The sequence below is a fragment of the Lagenorhynchus albirostris genome, chromosome 1, assembly GCF_949774975.1.
Source record: "Lagenorhynchus albirostris chromosome 1, mLagAlb1.1, whole genome shotgun sequence".
NCBI classification, from domain to species: Eukaryota; Metazoa; Chordata; class Mammalia; order Artiodactyla; family Delphinidae; genus Lagenorhynchus; species Lagenorhynchus albirostris.
In genome coordinates this window covers 10,168,397-10,194,648 of record NC_083095.1, presented here as the reverse complement: position 1 = coordinate 10,194,648, position 26,252 = coordinate 10,168,397, and the positions used below count along the sequence as shown (strand labels likewise).

Here is a 26,252-nt window from a genome sequence, read left to right as displayed (position 1 = left end):
TCACAGTTCCGAGCCCTCCCCTCCACTGCCAACTGTGAACCCGCTTCAGATGCATCTCATTTCTCCTCTGCTCTGGTTGGGGAAGACGCGCTATTCATCTCTGTGAGCGGGAGCTCCTGCCTGGTGCCCGTCGACGCACAACCCTTCCCAGATTGCTCAGGGCCTCCAGTCACAACCCATTCTCCAGTCGCTTTTGTTCTCCTTTTCAGTATGGTCCTGACCTGCTCTTCTGACCTCATCTCTTCTTTTTCTGCCATTTTTACCCTGCGGTTCAGTCAGATGGGATCACTACCCCTCCCCTGCCACATTTGCCAGGCCCCATGCTCGATGTCAGTCATGGACTGGCTGCTGGTCTGCTCCAAGTCATCTTCACTCTGGAACCCAGATTCCCTCCCAGCCTCGGTGGAGGTGGGAAAAGAGCAGGGTGAGCTGTGCTTGCTCGTGAAACCTGGTCCCAGGAGGGACATGCATCACTTCTGCACTTACTTGAATGCCCAGAGTCAACACATCAACTTTTCTTAGGGAGGGGGCAGCAGTCTACTCCACGTTCACAATCCCTGAAACTCTTGGCTGGGAAAAAACATTAAATAGATTGGAAAATTCTGTTGCCAAGTGTTTTCAGGTTTACAGATATGAGGGTATTTGCAGGTGACACCTTTACGTGGCTTTCAGTAGCAACATTGCATAACAATAGAAATGTTTCCATACAGCTGTTGTCAAGAGATTTTCAAAGCATGAGGCTGGTTTTTATTCGTTTGTCTTTTGAAAACTGTTACTTTCTCACTCATGATTAAAACCTTTTTTGTATCAAAGAGACAGATTGTGTTTTGGAAGTAAATCCACTTCGAAATGAGACCCATTTTTAACTGCAGAGGAAAAAGTCTACACATTTGAAACACCTATCCTGTGTAAAAGAAAAAAAATGTGCAGCTCATCTTTAAGAATCATACTTTCAAGTACCTTACATAAGATAAGCAGAACATTTCTGTGTGGTATCAAAGCTTTCAATATAAATAATTCCCTATCTTATGATTCCTAAAGATTCAATCGGAGATGTTTATTTTATAAAACTCATTATATTGACAATATCTTTCAAATAAAGACTTTGAAAATGGCTGTCTTACTACATAAAGTGTGTTTTGATAATATAACACACATTGATAATATAGCTTGCTTTCACCTATATAAGGAGTTTCACATGTGGTGCTACCTGTATAAACATAGCCCTGAATTCTTTGTATCTTCTAGTCTAAACAAATGCTGCATCTGTGCCTACACTCTTTTTTTTTTTTTTTGCGGTACGCGGGCCTCTCACTGTTGTGGCCACTCCCGTTGCGGAGCACAGGCTCCGGACGCGCAGGCTCAGCGGCCATGGCTCACGGGCCCAGCCGCTCCGCGGTATGTGAGATCTTCCCGGACCGGGGCACGAACCCGTGTCCCCTGCATCAGCAGGCGGACTCTCAACCACGGCGCCACCAGGGAAGCCCCTGTGCCTACACTCTTTCCCCATAAAAATATTGTTTTGACTTAAGACATAACATAGTGTTGAAAGAAATATATTCTCCAGTAACCTTTCCTTTGGTGTTTCACCAAAAAAATAATAGTTTTTTAGGTATATTTCACTGCTAAAACAGAATCTAGCAAACTTCTAGATTGAAAAGACTCTGGCAAACGTCCTAATTTGAGACATATTAGTCTCAGTACTGTCATCTAACTATAGAGCAAACCACCCATAGGAGGAATTTGTTTGATTCAAATCCCTGCTTCGGATCTTCAGCAACGTTTTCTCTGGTTCATTAAACAGTATTTGCTAACAAACGAATTCATTTTAGTTTGTTGCCATATTATTTTCCATGCACTGGTTCAGTCATTTTTCTAAGACCAACAACAGTATGTGACCTTTTGTTTTCATTATTGAGAAAGATATCTAAAAAGGGGCTTCTCCTGAGAAACTGGTCACATTATCTTTCTTGATCTGTATCCTGGCTATTTGGATGGGTTCCGTCTGTGAATAATGAACGGGCTGTACACTTATAATACGTGCTTGTTTCTAAATGTGTATTACACTTCAATAAAACATATTTAAAGAGATTTCTAAAATGTGTTATTAAAATGAATAACATTTTGTAATGTGACAGATTGAATACATGAGTTTAGACAATGCTGAAAAAATCTAGAGATTGGTCTTAGTTTTTACATAGCTGGCTAATTGTGATGATTCCACACGATCAGAGCTAATATTTCAGGGAATAACATCTACTGAGGAGTCAACTTTCTGGAACTGTGTTCAGCTGCAAGTAACACAAGACTTGACCAAATAGCAGCTTAAACAAATTAGAAGGTTTTTTCATACAACAGAAGGATGAGAGTTCTTGGCTTTGTTTCAGCAGCTCACAGACCTCAGGACTAGTCTTTACCACTGTTTTGTCCTTTCTCTCAAGATCACAACAGAGCTGCCACACCTCTAGTCATCACATCTGCATTACAGAAAGGAGGAAGGAGGAAGCCACAAGGAGGAAGAGTATTACCTACGTTAGGAAAAGAAAATTCTCCCCAAATCATTAGAAGATGTCCCTTTAGTTCTCTTTAGCCAGATTTCTGCTCAATTATCATCTCTAGTAGGAAGGGAAACTAGGAATGGAGCTTTTTTGTAGAGCACATGGCTGCTCTGTATAAAACTGGGGTTCTGCTAGCAAGAAGGAGAGGCTGGCTGTTGGAGAAGCATTGAGCAGGGTCACAAGGCGAGGCCTGGAGTGGTTACGCTCATGGATGTAAACCCGTATTTCAAATGATCTTTGAGGCCTTTGGAGCACTTTGGCTGGTGCCTTATGAGATGTGGTTTGACCTTCAGAGCGCCTTGTGCTGGGGCCGATGGGAAGCCAGTATTCAGAGCAGGAGTGGGCCAGAGCAGCCTTTGGGCAGGTGGGGAAAAGGCATTCTGTCTAGATGGATACAGCCCTGCACTTGGGAGGAAGGACTGGCCAGTGGAGTATAGATGGATTTCAGCCCCCGCTTGCCTCCTGCCCGAGTGCCCTTGTGCAGTCCACAACTTGCACAACTGTGTGCAGCAGCAACACATGTCAGTTCCGCCACTTCCTGTTTGTACAGTTCTCTTTGCATAATTGGTTTTATTATCCATAATCCATAGCTGCTTTGTAGGAATCTCTTTAAGTGGGTTATTCATGTTGTGAGGGTTAGTTTAAATAACCCCTGGGTAATATAGTCTGTATGCTCTGTCAGTGCGCTGAGCCAGAAACTGCAATGTGAACCAATCGTCAGAAGTTGAACCAAGGACCAAGGACAATACTGCCCCTTGCACACCATGGGGTGCTCCCCCTACCAATGTAACTTGGACTCTGCACGTGGAGTTGCCTGGGTGACAGGTAACTGAGTAAGAGAGCCAGTGCTAACCACGTATTACAAATGAGCAGAGCTTCATTTCTTTTTTATTAAAACGATAAAAGGTAAACAATGTTCTAATATTTTCTTCCATGTTTTCTAGGATGCTCTAAATGCATCTTGGTGTTTGTTTATCTGTTTTACAGTGACTCAATTCAGAGGACTTATGATTTTTAAGAAAAGTCCTTTCTAAGGGAATCTTTTCTTCCCAGTCTTCTGATCATCTATTCTAGGGTAAGAAAAATGGCTGAATTTCTGATTATCTGGTTCTGCACTCATAGCAGACATGACTAGTCGATCCTAGCACTCTTACCTGCTGAGCCCAGCACCTCTCAACCCCGTGCTCCGGGCAGATGTTAACATCTGATCAGGAGGCAGCGCCAAAATGGACCTATAGTTTTGCCCATCTTCAGACGTGGAGTGGCCGATTCAATCCAGTTCAGTCAACTTTTCCTGAACACTTCTGCTGGATGCAGGGAGAGAGACAAAGAAATCAGACCCCCTGCCCTCAAGCATAGGTACTTATAAACCCTCATCACGGTTTTCATCTCATCTTATCACTACATCCTATAACCATACTGGGAAGCCACCATACAATTAAGTTCTCCCTTTGTGTCCTCTGTTTACCCATCTATAAACAGGGGTTTCTCAACCTCGGCACAATTGACATTCTGGGCTGGATCATTCCTGGCGCGGGAGGCTGTCCTGTGCATCATAGGGTGTTCAGCCTCGTCTTTGGTCTCTACCCATTAGATGGCAGTAGCAATCCCTCCCCCAACGATGACAATCCAAAATGTCTCCAGATATCACCAGAGGTTTCCTGGGGGGCAAAATCCCCCCCACCCCAAGTTGAGGACGGGGGCACTAAAGCCCCTTTCAGCGCCAGATTCTCAGACTAACTCAGGACACAGAGAAGAAATCGGCATCCACGGAGGCCTGGGAAGGATTTCTGCGCCATCTGCTGGCGACTCGAAGCCTTGTCCTTGCCGAGCCTGGTGAACTGCCCGGCAATCAGCCAGATGGAAACACCCCTGGGAGATGGATGCCCCTGAGGCTTAGCCTGGGGAAAGGGCTGGAAGAGAAAATGGAGAATGTAAGACTCGTGTTTGTGCTTTGTATAAGGTTCACACATTAGAGCACACACCAAGGCTGACAGGGTCCTTGGTGAAGAGCTGCGGGCTTCTCTACCCCTGTGTTTCTCAATGGGGTGACTTTGCCTCTCAGGGGACACTTGGCAATGTCTGGAGAGGTTTGGGGTCGTCACAGCTGGGTGGTGGCGGGGGCTGCTAGCACCTAGTGGGTACAGACCAGGGACGCTGCTAAACATCCTTCATTGCACAGGACAGCACCTACCCCCAGTCCCAAATGCCAAGAGTGTCAGGTTGAGAAACTCCGCTCTAACCCAAGCACTGAGCTTCCCAGAGTGTTCCTTGCCTCCTGGGGCAGACCCTGGGCCTGGGTGCACACTTATACACTCCGACACACACACGAGGAGCCTGGAGAAGCGCCCCAGACTTCATGGGACATGCGTTTGGAATAACGCAGGATCAGAGGGGGCTTGGAACCCAGCCAGCAGGGTTGTTTTCTCTCCTTGTGAAGCAAGCAACCCAGCAGCAGCAGCGCACATTTACATGATGATTCCTGCAGACCCAGCCCTGGGATGAGTGGACAAGCGAGTTGATTGCTGCGACCGGCGTTTCTGAGGAATGCAGAATATGGAGTTAGAAAGACCAGACTTGAACATTGGCTCTGCTGCTTTCTCCCTGAGTGAGCTGGGGAAAGTAGTTGACCTCTCAGGACCTCAGTTTCCTCATCTGTAAAATGGGTGCAATACCAGCAGTACTAAGCTTACACAGTAGTTGAGCTTATATGGAGGAAGTAAGGGGGGAGAGGGAGGGGCTGGGCAGCCACACTGTCAGTTCACACTCAGGGCTGGAACCACCCTTGGGCACAATCAACTCAGCTGCCAGGCTCTCAGGAGGGGGCGAATGTCACTGTCCTGAAGGTGACTCAACTCCTCCCTACCTTTGCTGCCTCTGTTCCTGTATCTGACTCTGCCTCTGCCTCTCCAGTTCCTCTGCAGCTTTGGGACTCCTGAACCTCACCACCCCATGCTAATGCACTCTGTGCCGTGCCTCCCTGAGAGAGGGGCCCTCACTGGTCAACCAGTCACTGGCCGCGCTTAGGGCCAGATCAGGGGCACTTCCCATGGCCCCCAAGGCTTCTAGCTCCCGTGGGAGGGGGAACGAGCTGTGGGTGAGACCCCCAGCTGAAGCCATGGCAGGGAACTCAATGGCACACAGTAGGGTCACTCTCAGGGGGCTGAGGGCGTGGCAGGTGCGGGTTGGGGAGGGAGACGGCGCACTCAGGACTACACGGCCACATATATGCCGTCAAGGGCAGGAGGACACAGTCAGTGAAAGGAGAACCCAGTGAAGGGTAGAGCGGTGGCTTCTGGAAAAGAAGGAGGTGCATTGGGACGTGGCCTGTCTACTGAAGTGAGTAGGCTGACCGGGTGTCTGAAACCGCCTCCGTGCATTTGGCCAGACCTTGGAGATTCACAAAGCTCTTTTCGGCTTCCTCTTCCAGCTGATCCTCAGAAACCCCTCTGCGGTTGGAAGGACGTCCTTATTTTCCAGATGTGGAAATTGAGGCCCAGCTGGGGAAGTCGCTACCCCCTGGACGTGCAAACAGCAAGGGCCAAGGCCAGGCCCGACGGCAGGTGTAACAGCAAAAGCTTTGTACAGCACGGCTGCCTGGAGCCAGGGCCACTTGGGAGAGCGGATGGAGGCTTCCCCTCCATAGTGTGGAATGTCTCCTTTATGGCCCGGAGCCCCGGCGCATCAGCACTTGGGAGGCGTGGGCTGCTACCTTGCGGAGACAGCCATGCTGAAGCATCATCCCCTCGGCGGCCTCTGCATCAAGAGCGCCGGCAGCTTTGTGGGATGGGGGGACAGGGGCGTGCAGCACTCCTTACTCCTTGGCACAACGGCAGGAGTAACAAAGCGAGAGAGAGGCATGGACATATATACACTACCAAACGTAAGGTAGATAGCTAGTGGGAAGCAGCCACATAGCACAGGGAGATCAGCTCGGTGCTTTGTGACCACCTAGAGGGGTGGGATAGGGAGGGTGGGAGGGAGGGAGACGCAAGGGGGAAGAGATATGGGAACATATGTATATGTATAATTGATTCACTTTGTTATAAAGCAGAAACTAACACACCATTGTAAAGCAATTATACTCCAATAAAGATGTAAAAAATAAAAATCCCCCCAGTGAGATACTGGAGCCCATTAAAGCCCTGCTCCCGCTTCCAGCAGAGGACGTGGGGACTCCAGTCTCGGCAGGTCTGGGGTATCTGCTCAGAGACCCCAGTTTAAGGCCTGCCAAGAGAGAAATCGATTTCCTTCTGGAAAGTTCCTCCTGGAGAACAGTGGCCTTCTCATGGCCTTCTTTCCCCGTGGGGGGCTTGCCCACTGTCTCTGCCAAGACTCCTGTCACGTGAGGCTGTGTTTTGGAGCCAGGGGAGGGGGAGGGAGACGGGGAGGGGACCGCTGCTTCTGTCAGCTGTCGCCGCTTCGCTGGCCGTAGATTGCAGGCCTGTGTGTGTGGACAGCAGTGACCCGCCAGATGCGTTTGCACGGCTCTGAGTGACTGCAGTGCCACTGCCGCCCCTCATCAGGCCTGCATTAAAGGCCTCAGCCCTAAGTCTGGCCGCGTCCCCCTGAGGCCCCTTTCCCTGCCGGTTTCCTGTAGGAGGAAAACCCAGTGATGGTAGCACCTAGGGGTTCTGTTCCTACAAAGTCATAAGTTCTTCATCCTCTCTCCTCTGCCTGTGGGAGTGTGGGGACGAGCTCACACGTGTCGTATTGAAATCTCATTAGAGAATAGAATGTAAATCATCTGTGTCTATAGAAAGAACTCTATACAGAACTCTCATTATAGAATAGAATATACAGCATGTCGTATAGAACTCTCACTATAGAATAGAATGCAAATCATCCATGTCTATAAAAAGAACTCTATATAGAACTCTCATTATAAGATAGAACATGTGGTAGAGAACTCTCATTATAGAATAGAATGTAAATCTTCCAAGTCTATAGAGAGAACACTATATAGAATAGAATATAGAACATGCCGTATAGAACTCTCTCTGTAGAATACAATGTGAATCTTCCGTGTCTATAGAGAGAATTCTATATAGAACCTTTATTACAGGATAGAATTTAGAACATGTGGTACAGAACTCTCATTATAGAATAGAAAGTAAATCATCCGTGTCTATAGAGAGAACCCTATATAAAACTCTCATTATAGAATAGAATTTAGAACATGTCCTATAGAACTCTCATTGCAGAATAGAATGTAAATTATCCGTGTCTTTAGAGAGAACTCTATATAGAACTCTCATAGAATGGAATATAGAACATGCCATATAAAACTCTCATTATAGAATAGAATGTAAATCATCCGTGTCTATAGGGAGAACGCTATATAGAACTTTCATTATAGAATAGAATATAGAACATGTCGTATAGAACTCTCACTATAGAATAGAATCTAAATCATCCATGTCTATAGTGAGAACTGTATATAGAACTCTCATTATAGGATGGAATTTAGAACATGCCGTATAGAACTCTCATTCTAGAATAGAATATAAATCATCCGTGTCTATAGAGAGAAACGGAGATTCTAGAGATAGAGGGTATGCAGACCTCTGTGTAATCAAGTACAGACAACGTTTGTGGCACATACAGAGGAAGGGGTGAGATTGAAAGCCTGAACTGTTTAGGTCTAAGTATGTATCAAAATAAAGGTCCCCCCAGAGCCACAGTGCCAGGCTTCTCTTTGTCTTGTCTGCCACTTTGGGAGCAGCTGCAAGGTTTTCGAGAAACCTGGGGGTCATCCTCTCGTCTCGGGGAGCTCGCTCAGCTGCTTGATGGCCCAGTGGGGCTGACCCCCTTCCCACTGCTCCGGCAACTCCCAGACCCTGCTGGCATCGCCTTGCCTTGGAGACGAGATTGAACACACAGATGTCCAGGTCCACCCGGGCTGCTGTGTTGGCAGCTTCAGTGCGGGGTCTGGAATCCACGGGTGATCCTGTAGCGTCAGGATGAGTGTGTCTGGGTGACTCTGACACGGTGGGGCTGGGCTGGCATGTGGAAGGAGCCCTGGCAGCTTATTTGAGGCCTGCCGAGAGTGAAAGAATTGGGTCCCACAGTAAAGCCGGTCAGTTAAGAATCACCAGACTCAAGCGCAGCGAGCTGTACTGGCTTCCTCCACTCTCTCAGTTTTCAACTTCAGGGAATATCGACCCAGAGAGGGTTGCCGTTGCCCACCACTTTCCCCACCTCAATGCTGAGCCCGGGCCCTTGTCACCTGTTTCCTGAGGCCAGGACCTCCAGCCACCCCACCTGTTTCCCAGGCACCTGGCCGCCTGCTACTGGGCTGCCTTCTCGGGCTGCACTTACAGCCGGGGCCTCTGGGTCTCCACACACCAGGCTGTGAGGTCCCACGTGCTCCCCAGGGGGCCCTGAAGTTGCACAAGCTGCCTTGGATGAAGAGTAACAGGCAGACACCCGCACCGGACCCCAGCTGGCAAAGCACAGTCCCAAAGCCCCCGATCTCCTCCGATCCACTGAAAACCAGGGACTTTTATCCCTGGGTACTGGAGGGGAAACAAGGCTCAGAGAAGCAAAAGGTTTCCCCAAGGCCATTGCAAAAACGTGACAGAAAGGGGGATCCTGGTATGTGTCACTGGTGTGGGAAGTGGGGGAGCTTCTCCATGGAGGGCAATTGGTCAAGAGTATCTGGAGTGGGGTGAATTGTATGTCCTTGTCCTAAGCCCTGGCCCCTGTGAAGGCGACTTTATTTGGAAAAAGAGTCTTTGTAGATATAATTAAGGATCTCAAGATGAAATCATCCTGGATTATCTAGGTGGCCCCAAATCCTGTGACAGGTGTCCTTATAAGAGAAAGGCAGGGTGACATGTGAGACACAAAGAGACATATGGAAGAAGCCACATGGATGCAGCCACAGACAAAGAATGCATGGCGCCTCCAGAGGCTGGAAGAGTCATGGACGGATCCTTCCCTAGAGCCTTTAGAGGAAACTTGGCCCTGCCCACACGTTTTTGGCTTTTTTTTTTTAAGGTTTTTATAACACTTTTATTTATTTATTTGTTCATTCACTTATTTGTCTGAGTTTGACTATTTTATTTTAATTTTTATTGGAATATAGTTGACTTAGAATGTTGTGTTAGTTTCAGGTGTACAGCAAAGTGAATCAGTTCCACATATACATGTATCCACTCTTCTTTAGATTCGGATGTGGGGTTATGTTTAACATTAGTTGCTGGTACCTGCAGGGACCATGTGAAGGTTACCACCATGCTCCTCCCCAGCTGGCTGAAGGCCAATGCGTAAAGAAGGGAAAAACTAAATGGATTACCTTCCTTACCTCGGGGCTGCTTTTTCTGTCTGAGTATCTGACTTCCTGCTTGAACTTACTTCTCCTTTCTTGCCCTTATATGTAGTGCTGTTTTTTTGACAAAGGAAAGCTGGCTCTAAAATATCTGGATGTCTATGTTCCTATTCCACATTCTTATTTATTTATTATTATTTTTTATTGAAGTATAATTGCCTTACAGTGTTGTGTTAGTTTCTGCTAATTGTATTTTTTGACAGTTTCAATGTGTATTTCACAAAATATTGGCTACATTCCCCGTGTTGTACAATATATCCTTGTAGCTTATTTTATACATGATAGTTTGTACTTCTTAATCCCCTAACCTTATTTTTCCCTTCCCTACGGATAACCGCTAGTTTGTTCTCTATATCTGTGAGTCTGCTGCATTTTCTTGGCCCTGTCCACACCTGAATCTGGATTTTCTTGCCTTCAAAGCTGTGAGAGAATAATATTTCTGTTGGTTAAGCCACTTAGCTTACGGTGCTTTGTTAAGCAGCCTTGGAGACCAATGTAGGATCACAGCCCAGATCCTGCTTCAAGGACTCGGTCCTAAGGAAGAGATGGGGAACGGACGTGCATTTAGGTCTAAGGATGTGCATCCCCCATAATGTCCTTAGGATCAAAAGGAATTCAGAAGTAACTGAAATGTCCAGCGGCAGGGGATTGCTTAAATAAATGATGGCAGATCCTGAAGAGGCGATATTTTGGGTGTTTGGAAGAATGTTGTAATGCGGGGGATGACAGTCTGATGCTGGGTGGGAAGTGCAGGCCACGAAGCTCTGTGTGTTAGATTGAAGTATGTGAATGGCTGGTGCTCGGCCATTTTTGACCTCAGCATCCACAGTGGTATGAAGGAGCATCTAGAAGGAACATCTCTGACTTGGCATTGGGGGCTCAGTGGGGGGATCAGGGAAGGGAGGGGCTCCTGCTCAGCAGGAACAGGAGACAGCCACCCAGGTGGGACAACGGCACGAGCTAAGGAAGCGAGCAAACCAACAGTGCATCTGCGGCTGCGCATCTCAGGCCGATCTTTATCTGGACGCACTGGGCTGGACCTGGAGCAATCTGAAGGCTCCCCTTTTATCATCCTCCCCCAGCCTGGACCTGAGACAGGCCTGAGCCCACAGCTCTTCCTTCTCTCCCAGTGGACCCAAGGGAGGCAGCTCCTGAGCTCCCTGCTCTGGCCATCCTGACAGCCCTTCTCCTCCGCATCCTAGGAAGAGGAAGGGAAGGGTGTGTAGCCAGAGGGAGCTGGAGACGTTCCCAAGGGAGAAGTTAGGGGCTGCTTTATGAAGAACCAGCTTCCTTGCCCACATGAGCAGTGAAAACCATGTAAGAGAACGTGACCCTCGTGACTTTGGTCTCTAGGAAGCTTAGCAGCAAATAGCCTTGTGAAAACTTCTAGCTCATAAATAAGCACTTTCTTTGACTTTCCAGCTGTGGCATTCTGTTTCTGTTAATTCACTGTGACTTTGATAATATCTCAAAATACTAGGGTAAGCCCTCCAGGTTTGTTCTTTTTTATCACTGCTTTGATCAGCATTCCAACTTCATTTATATTTTTCCTGATGGTGTGTCTGATTTGTTTAATTTTTAACTTTTAACTTTAAATCTGGGGAGGTCCCCTAAGCCAGCCTCAAACCTTTAACGAATCAAGTGTGACATAAACATTATATTTTCCTCCGAAGAATGCAGAGCTGGAAAAGGCCTTGAAAATCTGCTAGCACCAAGGTTATTGCAAACTGGCAGCAAACAGGTTGAACCGGTAGAAACCGTTGTGTTTGAAATGGATGGATTAAAAAAAACTCATTTAAATTAGGGGCCCACATTTTAAAATTGGGATAGTTCACATTAAAAAAGAAATCCAGATTTCCAACTCCCCTGGGACAATCAGAAGGTCTCTTGGCGCCATCACTAGATCAGGCACCAGGTCTATCTAGACCTTCAACGAATTTACTGAGCATCTACTACGTGGCAGACGTGGCCCTGGCCACTGATGCTTTCCTGCGGTGCTCCTGTGACTTGCCTCATTATCCTGTTAACAGCCTGGTCCCCGAGAAGGTCCAGTGTGCAGCCCTTACTGGTCCAGCCACTTTCATTTACATGGGGAAACTGAGGCCAGAGAGGGAAAGGGACCTGCTGAAGGCCACCCAGAGACCACTGACCATCAAGGAACTGGAACCCGAGCCTCCTGACTCCCGTTCCCAGCTACCCGGCCGCCCTCGCTGCCTTCAGCTGGGGGAGCCTGTTACTTTCACACCTCCCTGTTCAAGTTCATGTTATCAGCACATTCTCAGCAGCGCTGGGGGCTCGCAGGCATCTGACTAATCAGAGCCCAGGAAGCCTGCCAGCTGAGTGACTCTGCAGCCTCTTTCTAGGCTTGTATTTTTTTTTTTAACTTACTGTGATCCAACCATCACCAGGCACATGCAACCCAGCCATCCCTGCACTGAAAGCAGTCACTGCAACTGATGCAGAGTTAATTGTCAGCTAACTGTCTCTGATGCATCTGACTTCTGCCTGTACATCTGTGGGACGTTGGTAGGTTGGTCTCCCTCGCCGGTTTCTCCTCCCCCTGCTCCGGTTCCCTCTGGCAGGGTTTCTATGGTGATTGAGGAATGAGGAAGGGCGACTCAACTTTCTTTTTGAGAAGGTGTCTGTGGCAGCGGGAGCTGTGGATTCAGAGGCCCCCTGGGGTTGCCCAGATGCCCTGACACCTGCCCCGTCGGTGACATCCTGTTTGATTTGGGCATCGCACTTGCCCCTCGGCCTGGACACCGGCCACACTTGTCTGCATGCTCGTCCTTGTCTGTTCTCTTCATGCAGGTCTGGGCTCAAATGCCACTTCCTCAGGGTGGACTGCCCAGCCCCAGTTGTTACTGAGTCCAAGCTCGCTCTGCTCACCGCACAACAGGCCGATGAATCGGAGACGAGGTGTTGAGGCCAAGAATACGACTTTATTCAGAAAGCCGGCAGACCAAGAAAATGCCAGACTAATGTCTCTAAATAACCATCTTATCGGGGTCTGGATGCCAGTTTCTTTTATAGCACAGAGATGGGGAGGAGATGAGAAAGTAAAGTAAAAAGGCCATAAGTTTTGCAAAGATCCCCTGGAATGGCCAGCCTCAGGGAGGGGATGTGTTTTCTTTCTTGCAGCCATCCACAGGTGGACAGGGTCCAGATGTTTCCCTGAACAAAGGCACTTTGGTTTAACATTCAGGCAGAGGGGCAGGTTTCCTCAAGGCAGGCCATTATGTAGACAGTATCCTTTTAGTGAACAAAAGCAACGGGAAGCAAGGGTTAAAGTAAAAGAAACCGATCCAGCATGTAGTCAGATTTGCCTCTTCCCTGTGACACAATCAGTCTGTATCTCCTCTTCTCCCCATGCTCCTTTCAGCACTGATCTGAAATTCTATTATGTGTTTATTTGTTTCCTGTCCATCCCCTGGACTAGGATGTAAGTTCCATGAGGGCGGGGACTTTGTGCTCCCCAAGGCTCAACTCCCAGAGCCCTGCACAGGGCCAGGCACATAGTAGGTTCTCAGTAAATGACTGATGACTCTGTGAATGGACTTGTGCCTCCTCTCCCGCCTTCCTCACCCTTGAGAAGATCACCTGTCCCGTGTGGTGTCCTGCTACTTAGTGTCTGTCAGGTGACCTGTGCTTCAGAGTTCTTCTAAAAGAAAAAGGAAAAAGAACTGCTCTAGGAAAACCCGAAGTTTGGGACTGTTTGGAAGATCCATTGTTATGTAACAAACCACCCCAAACCTCAGTGGTTGGAAACAACAATCACTTTCTCACTTTTACCGGGGTTAGATGGGTGGGAAATTCAGGCAGGGTTTGGCCAAGTGGTTCTTCTGCTCTACAGGGTGCTGGCTGGGGTCATTCGCTTGGCTGTGTTCAGACTGTGGTTGGGCTGGGTAAAGAGGTCCCTGGAGGCTTCATCCACGCGTCTGCTGCCTCAATGCTCCTTCATGTGACACCTCCCCCCTTCTCTCTCTCCCCCACCGCCTGCCCATTTGGTTAGCTTGGGCTTCCTTACAGCATGGGAGCTCCAGGTCAGCCTCCTTACATGGCAGCTGGCTTCCAAGAAAGAACGTACCAGCACGTGAAAGCAGAAGTTGCTGATATCAAGGCTCAGCCTCAGGAGTTTATACAGCATCACTTATGCCCCAAAGGATTAAGACAAGTCACAGGGGAAGCCCTGACTCAAAGGGAGGGAGGGGAAATAGACTCCACCTCCTGATGGAAGGGGCAGCACAGACCGTGCAGCCATATTTAATCCATCACGGGGACTGATCCCTTCCCAGGCCCTGTTTAAAGGACCTGGATAAAGGCATACTGCAGGGCACGTGAGCTAGGGCCTCACCCAGTGCCATTAACTTGAGGACTGCAATTATTTACCCCATGTCTAAGCCAAATGATGGGCTAATACAAAGGAAGGGCTTACTGCTCAGTAAACCCTGTGTAAACTCTTCCTAAGGACAAAATTGAGGGAGAAGATCAGCCCAACTTAAGAGATCAGCATCTTGTTATTCATTAAAATATGTGTTGTTGTTTTTTTTTTGCGGTACACGGGCCTCTCACTGTTGTGGCCTCTCCCGCTGCGGAGCACAGGCTCTGGACGCGCAGGCTCAGCGGCCACGGCTCACGGGCCCAGCCGCTCCGCGGCATGTGGGATCTTCCCGGACCAGGGCACGAACCCGCGTCCCCTGCATCGGCAAGTGGACTCCCAACCACTGCGCCACCAGGGAAACCCCATTAAAATATGTTAACAATTGTACCAGTTATACTCCTTTTGCTTGCAAAGAGTCTTAGGACACTTTGGATTGCTTAGACAAATCAAAAAGTAGAATTTATTGGAAAGATGGTAAGGCTGTTGGAGAACTTCATGGAAGCCAGCGGAATGTAGAGCAAGTGAACTACAGGAAGGACAACTCCAGGGCTCAGACACATGGTTTAGGCCTTTCTAGGCTCGGCCAAAACTGCAGTCACAGTTATGCCACCAGCTCCGATCGGGGGACAGAGGCAGAGGTCTGGCTATGGCCCTGGGGGCAAATCCTAGAGACAGGAGTTTGTTGAGAACCAGAGGCAGGATGAAGCCTGTCTTAGTCGGCTCAGCTGCCGTAACAAAGCGCCCAGACTACAGAGGTGGCTTAAACAACAGACACTTTTTGTCTTGTGGTTCTGGAGGCTAAAAGTCTCAGATCAAGGTGTCAACAGGGTTGGTTCCTTCTGAGGGCCATGAAGGATGATTGTGCTCAAGGCCTCGCTCCTGGGCTTACAGCCTGTGTCTTCACATGGTTTTCTGCCTCTGTACGTGTGTGTCCTAGCCTCACCTTCTTTTATTATTTATTTATTTATTGGGAGTATAGTTGCTTTACAGTGTTGTGTTAGTTTCTGACATACAGTAAAGTGAGTCAGTTATACATATACATATATCCCCTCTTTTTTAGATTTCCTTCTCACTTAGGTCACCGCAGATCACTGAGTAGAGTTCCCTGTGCTATAGAGTAGGTTCTCTAATCTCTTCTTATAAGGACACCAGTCATATTGGATTAGGGCCCCACTCTCATGACCTCATATTAACTTAATTACCTCTTTTTATTTTCAGTATGCGGGCCTCTCACTGCCGTGGCCTCTCCCGTTGTGGAGCACAGGCTCCAGACGCGCAAGCTCAGCGGCCATGGCTCATGGGCCCAGCCGCTCCACGGCATGTGGGATCTTCTCGGACCGGGACACGAACCCGTGTCCCCTGCATCTGCAGGCGGACTCTCAACCACTGCGCCACCAGGGAAGCCCTTAATTACCTCTTTAAGACCTCTATCTCCAAATATGGTCACATTCTGGGGCACATATGATTGGGGGGCACATAATTCATGCCATAATAAACCCCCACCTAAAATTTGTTTTGAAGGTCAAGACTGATGACACCACACGTACACCCAGAGGGCGTGGGGAGGTTTATTGTTCACATAATGAGACTTGCTGGGGAGGACAAGGCAGGCTCCCAAGCTGGTCCAAAAATGGCCCTAGAATGCAGGGATGGGAGGCCGGCTTGGGGTTTTTACAGTGGCTGGTGGGAGGGGCTGGGGTGAGGATTGAACTACCAGTGGGCTTTCTCGCCCAGACATGGGGCAGAAGGGGGAGAAGGAGGGATGCGGCTTAGAAGCGGTCAGCCACCAAGTGTCAGAAAGTGGTGTGGGTCCCCATCACGACAGCCTGCTGCAAATCCCTACATCTGCACCATCTTTCATAAAGCCCCATCCTCCTTTACCTCACTGTCCTTAACAACCCTAAATGCTGAGACCCAGGTGGCTCTGAGCTGACGGGTCCGGAGGGGCTCAAAGTCTAGATTGCGTGTTCTACCTGCCTTTGGTTAGACCTGCACAGAACCAGCAGTGCTCACAGAAGGTCCTGGTGGGGGCTGGAGACATGGGAGGGAGGGAGACAGAGTTTGAAAGACTCAGCTGGCCCTTGAAGAGAAGAGATCCTCAACCCCTCCCTTCCCTCTTAGTTCAGAATGACTTTCACCTTCTGGAATCACCTGCTCAGGATCAGATAGGAAATCCTCATGGCTAAGATGATACTGCTCTGCACAGTCAGAGAGAGGAGTCTAATGCCTTTGAATCAGACCAAACCAGGATCAACCTAAATGCCCCCTCCTCCATGAAGCCTGCCCTGTCTCCCCCTTCCAATCCCTTGCTCTAAGGCATATGGCCGTGCCTAGGGCTGCCTCATACTGTTGCTGCTCTTGGTCACACCTCGTCTCCTGCCCCCTAAGGTCAAGGTGATGTCTTGTGCACCTGTGTGTCCCAGATGCTGCCTCTCCCATCCTCTCCCACCTCAGGCACACTGGGGTCTTTGCACCCATCATTATTCCATGATTCATTCTTCTGCAGAACATTTTTTCATGCTGTTCCCCTATCTGGAACACTGTTCCCTGCTCTAACCCCTCTCCTTTAACTTGGGGACTCCTCATCTGTCGCAGCTCTGATGTCCCTTCCCCAGGACACCCTTCCTAACCTCTGTCCCCACCTGCGGCCAGAGTAATTCCCTGTACAGTCAATCCTAACTCCTGAACTTACCCTTCACGACTATATCCTACAGTGTGTGTATCCAGCCAATGAGAATGTAACAATGCCGTTCACCATAGCAGGAGCTCAGCAAGGAGCTGGATGATTGATTGAATGAATGAATGAAGGAAAGAGTGGATTCAGAGATCAGCTGAAGTCTTCTCCTCCTTGAGCCATATGGCCTGAGAAACAGCAAAACATCACCCCTGCCTGCAGCTTTCCCAGAATGATCCAAGGGTGCTGAGCCTCCCTGATTACTTACAAGAGAGCAGCTTCAGCTCCGTGATTAGAGAGGAAATGAGCGATTGGATTCCTGGACCAAGGAGGCATCTGTTCCCGCCTTTGCTCCTGGGATGCGCCGTCCTTGCAGTCTAGGCATGTGACATCTTAGGAGGTTCCATCACAGAACCATGCCGCTATAAAGCTGGCAGGCTTCTCAGAAATCACGTAGTCCAGGATTGCACACTGGAAGCCCTGGGAAGGATCTAGCCTCTATATGGGTCTTGTCTGGCCACAGAGAGCTGATACCAGTTCCGCGTGCCCACTGTTTCCCACCATGTCACCCTGGAAGCTGCCTTCCCGAGTTTGTGAAGGCGCTGGAGTTTGCTGCCCCTGGTCTGGCCCAACTCTTTATTTGCAGGGGCAGGGATATGGCTGAAATGGTGGTGCGGGGCAACAGAAACCCAGAGAGGGGGATGGTAGTACTTAAGTTCACATTGCAATTGAGGGTCAGAGTGGAGACCAGGCCCACTAAGGGGTTCCCTTGAGCCGCAGGAAAAGCAAGTATCAGGTGAACCTCAACAATAACACAAACAGGAAGGGGTGAACTCTCTTGGTCCCCCCGGGAGGGAAAGGGGGTTCTCCTGGGAGGAGGTGAGCCAACTTGCAGTGGGGTTTCTCTCTCTATTGAGACTCCACACTGTACCCATGGGTCGGTTCATTAATAATTACCTAATCAGGGAGGTGGGAGGTGGTGCAGAGAGGTTTCTCCAATCCTCCTGGGCTTGATACATCCAAGCCACATCTAGAGCTCAGACAGGCACCCAGGGGCCACTCCAGGATTGACTGTGCTGTGAGTAACCCTACGAGGGTCACAGTAGAGACTAAAAGGAGGATGACCAACCGTCCCGGTTTGCTTAGGACTGGGAGTTCTGGGACAAGACTTTCAGCGCTAAAAGTAGGAAAGTCCTGGGCAAACTGGAACAATTGGTCACCCTAATTAGAGGTGACAAAGGCTAGAAAGACACCTACCTATGATTGCACCAACCTCCTTGCTGCACTGGGCAGGGAACTGGTGCTCAGATCCAGAAAAGCCTCCCACAAGGCCACGTACAGCTGGGGACCCAGGTCTTCTGGCTCCAGTTGCTTTTGGAGAGCTCCTGTCAGAGCTTCTGGGTAATCTCACCGCAAAGCCGGAGAGAAGTGTGTGAGAGGGGATGAGGAGTGGTTGTTATAGGTTGGTAGGAAGCCATGTTGGGGGGGGGTGTTCCTTGTTATGGTCACTCTCCAGCGAGCACAGCAAAGTTCAGTAGATGTAATAGTGACTGTATGGTCCCCACAGCCAAAGATATTCACTATCTGGCTCTTTATAGGAAAAGTTTCCTGACCTCTGGTCTGGGTGAAAAATGATGGAGAGTTGAATGAGTGTCAAGAGGGACTGAGGGATTGAATGGGGTGGGATGGATGCAAGGCCAGATGCATGTTAGGGGTGACAACTGGGTTTGGGGCTGAGAACTAGGTAATGGTAGGGCCATTTGATGGGGCAGAGAGAAGATTTGGTGGAGAAAATTGAGCATCCTGTTTGGGGCAGGTTAAGTTCATTAGGGAAAGGGACCAATTCTGTCCCTGAGACTTTGGACACATCATGTGTTGAGCATCAGTGATCTCATCTGTACAGAGTGGTGACAAGAATACCAGCTCTATTGACCTCTACCTGGATAAGAGGGTCAAACAAAATGGCATGAAAGCGATTTTGCAAAGTGTAAAACACACCACGGATGTCTGTGGGGTAGTCGCTAACATAGCCTTTGGTGATGAGCACCTTTGACGTGATGGGTCACTGGGCTAAGGAAATAAACTCAGATGGTGCAAGGCACCCCAGGCTGAGAGTCCGGAGACCTGTGCTCTAGCTCAGATATTTACTAGTTTGGTGACTTGGTTAAGTCACTTTTGGAGTCTCTGTTTCCCCTTCTCTGTAATGAGAATGGAGTCCAGTGCCGTGCAGAGCTCACAGAGATGGGAAAGGAAATGGGATGGTGGGCAATGAGCTGCTTTGTAAATCTGCAGCCCTGCTGCAGTGTCGTGGCACCGCACACGTGAAGGTACTGGGTGTTTGCTACTCCCCTGCAAGCTCATTTGCAGGAGTTGAGAGTATCGCTTAGATCCCTGGGGCCCTGCCTTCTGCCTGGCATCTCAGTGGGGTTGGGCATTCTGCTGGGGAGTTTCCTGGGCACATTCTTCCCTCCTGTAGACCCGAGAGCACAGAAGGTGCGTCTTACCGACTGCCTACTCCTCCGTCTGGCTGGACTACTGGTCCTTTCTCGAGGTCAGCGGCATCCCGAGCATCACGGCCAGGGTCACATCCACTGCCCCCATCAGGAGGCTCCGGGCACAGGTGAGGGCTCCCCCAGCCTCAAGGTCACTGCAGGCAATACTGCCTTTGCTCTCCGCTTCTACCACCTGATGGCTTCCCAACCCTACGGGAGCAACGTCTTCTCCCTGCTGAGCATCTCCGCCGCCTACGCCATGCTGTCCCTGGGGGTCCGCTAGCACAGCCAGACCCAGATCCTCGAGGGTCTCGGCTTCAATCTCACAGAGGTGTCAGTATCTGACATGCACAGGGGCTTCCAGAACCTTCTGCACACTCTCCACCTCCCGGCCGACGGGCTGGAGATACGTGTGGACAGCACCCTGTTGTTGAGCCTGGAGCTGCCGCTCCTTCCGAGATTCCTTAAAGACTCCGTGACCTTCTAGGAGTCCAAACTCTTCCACACCAACTTCGACGACTCTGGGGGCACAACCCAGCTTATCAACAACCAAGTCAGGGAGGAAACTCGAGGGAAGATTGTGGATTTGGTCAACGAGCTCAGCGCGGATACCACGATGGTGCCGGTGAATTACATTTACTTCAAAGGTAAGAGTCAATTCGTTGGTGGATCCTACATCTTCCCTTTCCCCCTAATTCGTTGAAGGATCACATATCAGAAAGAAACTCCCTCAGAACAGAAAGTGGATGGATTGGGTCTGATAGGTTTGAGCAGCCTTCTGAGAATTTAATGTTAGAGCCTCAGATATTTAAGTTTGGGTAGTATTGATTTCCACCCCTTCATACCTTTAGACATATTTTCTTATTTTTTTTAAAATTTTTTAAGGGAATTCCTTTATTTTTATTTTTTATTTATTTATTTTTGGCTGTGTTGGGTCTTCGTTTCTGTGCAAGGACTTTCTCTAGTTGCGGCAAGCAGGGGCCACTCTTCATCGCGGTGCGCAGGCCTCTCACTATTGTGGCCTCTCTTGTTGCGGAGCACAGGCTCCAGACGCGCAGGCTCAGCGGCCATGGCTCACGGGCCCAGCCGCTCCGCGGCATGTGGGATCTTCCCAGACCAGGGCACGAACCCGTGTCCCTGAATCGGCAGGCGGACCCTCAACCACTGCGCCACCAGGGAAGCCCTATTTTCTTATTTTTTTAAAAAAATAACAGCAATGTATGAAATGCATTCTACCCAATGGTGACAAGTTGAACTGCTGGATTCATATCCAGCTCTGCCACTTACCAACAGTACAAACAGGGCAGGTTGTTTGCGTGAAGGACTCTTATAAGGATAGAAGAGTCCCTGCTTCAAAGTTTTTTTTCTGAGAATCAAATGATGTCACATATTTGAATACTCCTTAGAAAAGGGCCTGAAGGGATCAGCAAACTACAGCTCCTGGCCAAACCTGAAGGCCACCTGTTTTTGTAAATAAAGTTTTATTGGCACACAGCCACGCCCATTCATTTATGTATTATCTCTGGCTGCTTTCACGGGACAGAGGCTAGCAGTTGCTACTGAGACAGAATAACCTGTAAAGCGTAAAATATTTACTTTCTTGCCCTTTGCAGAAGAAGTTTGACAACCCCTGATCATTATATACGCTCAATAAATAGAGTATTTGTAATTATTCTAATGATAACAATTTTGAAGACCTTTAAAAATACATATAAGTATAAAAGAAAAACTAGAAATTGCCCAGAATCCTACCTTCCTGAGGGAACCAACATTAACATGTTAGCCTAATTGCTTCCAGTCTTCCATTCACACACATATGTTAATAGAGTTGAAATCACAGGTAGGAACAGTTTTGTACAGTGTGTATCACTTAGGGCGCCATCCAGGAAGCATAGTCACCGTGAGTGGGGAGGGAAAGCGGGGTGTGAGAGGAATTAGTCCTGGCATGTTTGTGGGAAGGACTGGGGAAGTGAAGGTCCGGAGGAAGAGGGAGTTGGAGGGACAGAGAACAAGTCGCTGGAGCTTGTGGACAAGTTGGAACTTATCAGGAAATCTACATGCCAGGCACATCCAGCCACCAGAGTGGTTCCATGTAGGGAGAGCTTGGGCAGAGGCCCAGGTTGAGCACCTGGCAGTGGTCTGGAGACACTGTTGGTCAGCAGGGTAGAGCTGGACAATGAACTTGGCGGAGAGCATAGGAGAGCTGGAGCACGCAGCCCCTCTGGTCTGTTCATCGTCTCGTCTGCCTTCAGCGGGCAATGGCTGCTTCATATCTGCCTCTCAATCCCTGCTGTAACCACCTTGAATCTACAGGAAACAGATTCTGAGGAACAGTCCCAGACTTATAATCCATCCAAACTGGTCACTGCTTGCATTTTTACATGTGGAATTTTCAGGCACCACTGAAAACTTTAAAAATTTTTTTTTTAAATTCTGCAATAACTGTAAATTCATAGGGAGTTGCAAAGTTGTACAGAGTGGTCCCATGCACCTTTCACTCAGGTTCCTCTAGATAACATCTTATGTAACTGTAGTATAATAGCAAATCAGGAAGCTGACGTTGGTGATAATCTATAGACTTCATTCGGATGTTATCAATTTTCACATGCACTCGTGTGTGTGTGTGTGTGTGTGTGTGTAGTTTTACGCTATTGAAAACTTTATTTAGATCTCATTTTAGTGGCTGCACAATATTCTATTGACTCCATTCTATTTAAAATATAATATAATTTACATGTGTAATAGACACCATCACCATACCCAAAGCTCTGGCCAGAAATAATGAAGATTTTGGTGCTCTCTTACTGAAAGAGACCTCGCTGCAGTTGTGTTAGTGATCGTGGCACAGGGAAGGAGGTGCTCTAGGAATAGACATCTTGCCCTCTGACACATCTGCCCATCACTCTTGGGGACACAAATGTAGCCCCAAGACCTCAGTCTAGGTCACATGGTGACAGTAGTAGAACAACTGTGGCTTATCTTAAAAAATGAAAAGTACCTAGAAGAAAACAAACCAAAGATATGCAGAATCTCTGTAGATAAAATTATACTGAGAGATATTAAAGTCGACAAATAAAAAATAGATATACCGTATTTATGAATAGGAAGACTTAACATGGTAAAGATGTCGGTTCCCACCCAAATTGATTGAAATATTTTAAAGTAATCCCAACAGGTTTTTAAAAGATTCTTTTTGGTACCAGTTAACAAGCTGATTCTAAAGTGTATATGAGAGAGCAAAGGGCCAAGAATAGTTAAAAAGAGAGAACCTGTCTGCTGGAGAGCAATGCTGGTTATAAATCTGTATTAATTTAGACTGTGTGGTATGCATAGACCAATGGGACAGAACAGAGAGGCCAGAATGGAACCCAGAAATGGCTCCATGGATATATGGACATTGGATATTTGACAAAGCCTGCATGATAGAGCATTGAGAAAAAGGATAGATTTTGAAAAAGCAGTCCTGGGACAGTATCCTCATGGAAAAAAATGATTTTGTACTCCTCCATCCTACAGATCATAAGCATTCCCTGCAGGTGAAGTAAAGTCCTAAATGCAAAAGGTAAGAGTAAACCTTGTAGAGGAAATAGGGGAGTATCTTCATGACCTGGAGGCAGGAAAATTTTTCCTAAGCAGGACACAGAGATCTAACCATAAAGGGAAAACCTGGTATGCTCACTGCATGAAGTGAAGAATTTCAATCATCAAAACACACAATTATGAAAGTGAAAAGACAAGTCAGAGAGGAAGAGAACACATTGGCAACACACAGAACTGATAGACAACTAGTGTTCAGAGAACTCCTGCAAATCACTAAGAAACAGCCCTATAGAAATGTGGGCAAAAAAGTGAACTGGCACGGAACTAAAAAATAATAATAATAAAATAAAAAAATAAAAAAACAAAAACCCCAAAACCCAAAAAAATCCCCCGAACTTCTAGTTGATCCATAAACATACTAAAGACTACTCAGTCTTATTTTTTTATTTTTATTTTTTTCGGTACGCGGGCCTCTCACTGCCATGGCCTCTCCCGTGGCGGAGCATAGGCTCCGGACGCGCAGGCTCAGCGGCCATGGCTCACGGGCCCAGCCGCTCCGCGGCATGTGGGATCTTCCCGGACCGGGGCACGAACCCGTGTCCCCTGTATCAGCAGGCGGACTCTCAACCACTGCGCCACCAGGGAAGTCCTACTCAACCTCATTTTAAACCAAGAAAGTGCATGTCAAAACCACACTGAGCTACCACTATACGAACATCAGGTTGGCAAAATTATTTAAGTCCAATGATTTCGAGTAATCGGTGAAGACAGGAAACAACCTTGCTGATATCCTCTGGGGTCTCTTATTTTAGAACCTACCTGAACCCCCAGATCCATTCCCCAGGCAGGTCAGGTGCTGAACTGCTGAGATGGTGGAGGGTGAGTTTTGAGTGACGATGCATTCCCTGGCTGGAGAATCGGCTTGTTGGTCCACGGATGCCCTGTACCTTCTTCCCTTCTTTCCTCCAGCTCTGTGGGAGACGCCATCCATCCCCTTGATGACCTCTCCCCATGACTTCTATGTTGATGAGGATACAGTAGTCAAGGTGCCTGTGATGCTGCAGGATACCCAGCACCACTGGTATCTTCACGACAGATACTTGCTCTGTTCGGTGCTACAGATGGATTACAAAGGAAACACAACAGCCCTTTTCATCCTTCCTAACTGAGGGAACATGGAGCAGGCGGAAGAGGTTTTGACTCCAGAGATGCTGACAGGGTGGAGGTAATCTGCTTCGGAAGAGGTAAACCATCAGGGCATCGTGCGGTGTAGAGTCTGCAGCACTGCCCTTCACACGGACCCTTCCAGTGAAAGCCAGTGCCCCAAATGGGAGTGGAGGGGATCGCCAAATTACGGAAGAATTCTTATTTTCTTCAAGGCTTTCCTTGGGTTTCCTTAAATAAGGAACACTCTTATTGTACCCAAAATGTGATTTCGCTCTCATCAGTGAAAAGAGAACCAGACTAGGAGTTAGGAGTCTGGGTTCTAGATGTAGCCCTCGTACTGCACAAGTCTGGGGTGAAGTGACACTGGCTCTCTGAGGGTCCACCCTGTGCAATGAATGGGTAGACTTCCCATCAAGATGGTTGACTGAGCTGATGTAGAGAGGTTTCCACCCACCTCAGGAAATAGCAGGGAAGCTTTCACGTCACCATGGGACTATGAGCAGGAAAAGTCTCCAGCCACACATAAGAAAAAGACCTCAGGCCAAGGCCACATGTGGATGGAAGATTCACACAGGCCACGTGGTGGAGGAATTCCACCCAAAGAAATCAGTGGGTCCCAACCAAGTGAAAAGCACGGAGCCTCATCAGAGACAAAGGCAAAACTGCCACATCGGGAGACTTGCGTCTCCCTGGGCACCTGGCACGTCTGCAGGAAACAACCTCTGCCGAAGACGAACTCCCAAAGGAAGGAGGTCCTGCAGACGGCAGGCCCTGAGGGCAAAGAAGGAGCCTGGCTTTAAGCCTCTGGCAGCACTCATCTGAGGGAGTGGCACAGGCAAAGGTGTTTGTGACCACGGAACTCAGATGCAGGGTGGGCCGTGAGCAAGTGCAGTCAAGGAGAGCACAGCCAGCTGGGACCCTTGGCTAATTCCTGAGTCCAGTGTTTTAACCCAGTGCCTCTTTCAGGTTACAGGAAGCTCAAGTTGTATAGCCCCAAATTCTCCATTTCTGGCTCCTATAAATTAGATCAGATTTTGCCCAAGCTGGGCATCACGGACTTGTTCTCGTAGCAGGCTGACTTGTCTGGCATCACTGAACAGCTAAACCTGCAGGTGTCCAAGGTAAGTCATCAATGGATATCAACTCCTAGAGACCTCAGAGGGGAAGCTCCACCTCTTGGAAGGTGCTGGGTGATGGGTGCTCTCCCTGCCACCACGTGAAGTCTCAGAGTCCAAGTTTTATTTAATCATCCACGGGCATAGGGAGCCCAAGAAGCAACCCACTATGTGCTGGGCGTGGTGGTCGGTGCTGCAGATCTAGGGTCCATCAGGTCCCTGCCCTCAGAGAGCTCTTCCAGTCAAGTCCAGGAGACAGCGCCCTCATAGATCATGGCAACTGAGAGTGACAAATGCAATGACAGAAACAGAGGCAGGATACAGATGAGGCTGAGGTGTGTGTGTGTGTGTGTGTGTGTGTGTGTGTGTGTGTGTGTGTGTATCATAAATTTCTTAGACCAGAGAAAGGGACCTATGACCTCAGCTACATATAACAAAGGTGCACTAGAGGGTAGAGTCTTGGGCTTGAGAGTTCAAATTCCAGTTCTGCCTCTTATGACCTTAAAGGGTTACCCAGTCTCTGGATTTATTTTCCTCATCTATAAAACAGACATAATACATTGACCTCATAGGATGGTTATGAAGATTAAAAAGAGCATAGGCACATAGTATGTGCTCAGTTAATGATTGCAATGGCTATTTATAAATAAGAGGTCATCCAGCTCAATACCTCCCCCCCAGTATAGACATTCTTGCTGTGATATCCCAACAAGTGGCTTTGATCTTCAGTGGTCTCTAGTTCCCCTAGTCTTCCCTAAGCCCCAGCTCATGCTCTCTCAGAGGTGATTTCCTTCTGTGATTTCCTTCCCAGAGTTTCCACAAAGCCATCCTGGTGGTGGATGAGGTTGGCACCCAGGCTGCAGCAGCCACCAGCGGCGTTGTCACCTTCTGGTCCCGGGACAATCACCAAGTCCTTCCTTGTGGAGATCTTTTCCACCAACACCCAGAGCATCCTCTTTCTGGGAAAGGTTGTCAACTCCACGAAGCCATAG

The 26,252-nt window shown here is 48.4% G+C and overlaps 1 protein-coding gene across 1 annotated transcript; it reads left to right on the top strand.

Moving 5' to 3' along the window:
• Window positions 1-327: 327 nt before the first annotated feature.
• SERPINA4 (serpin family A member 4) lies at window positions 328-26,252 on the top strand. The gene is given in 6 exon segments (XM_060155864.1): window positions 328-424; window positions 19,423-20,085; window positions 23,948-24,222; window positions 25,087-25,266; window positions 26,072-26,166; window positions 26,168-26,252. Coding segments are annotated over 6 exon segments (1,395 nt in total).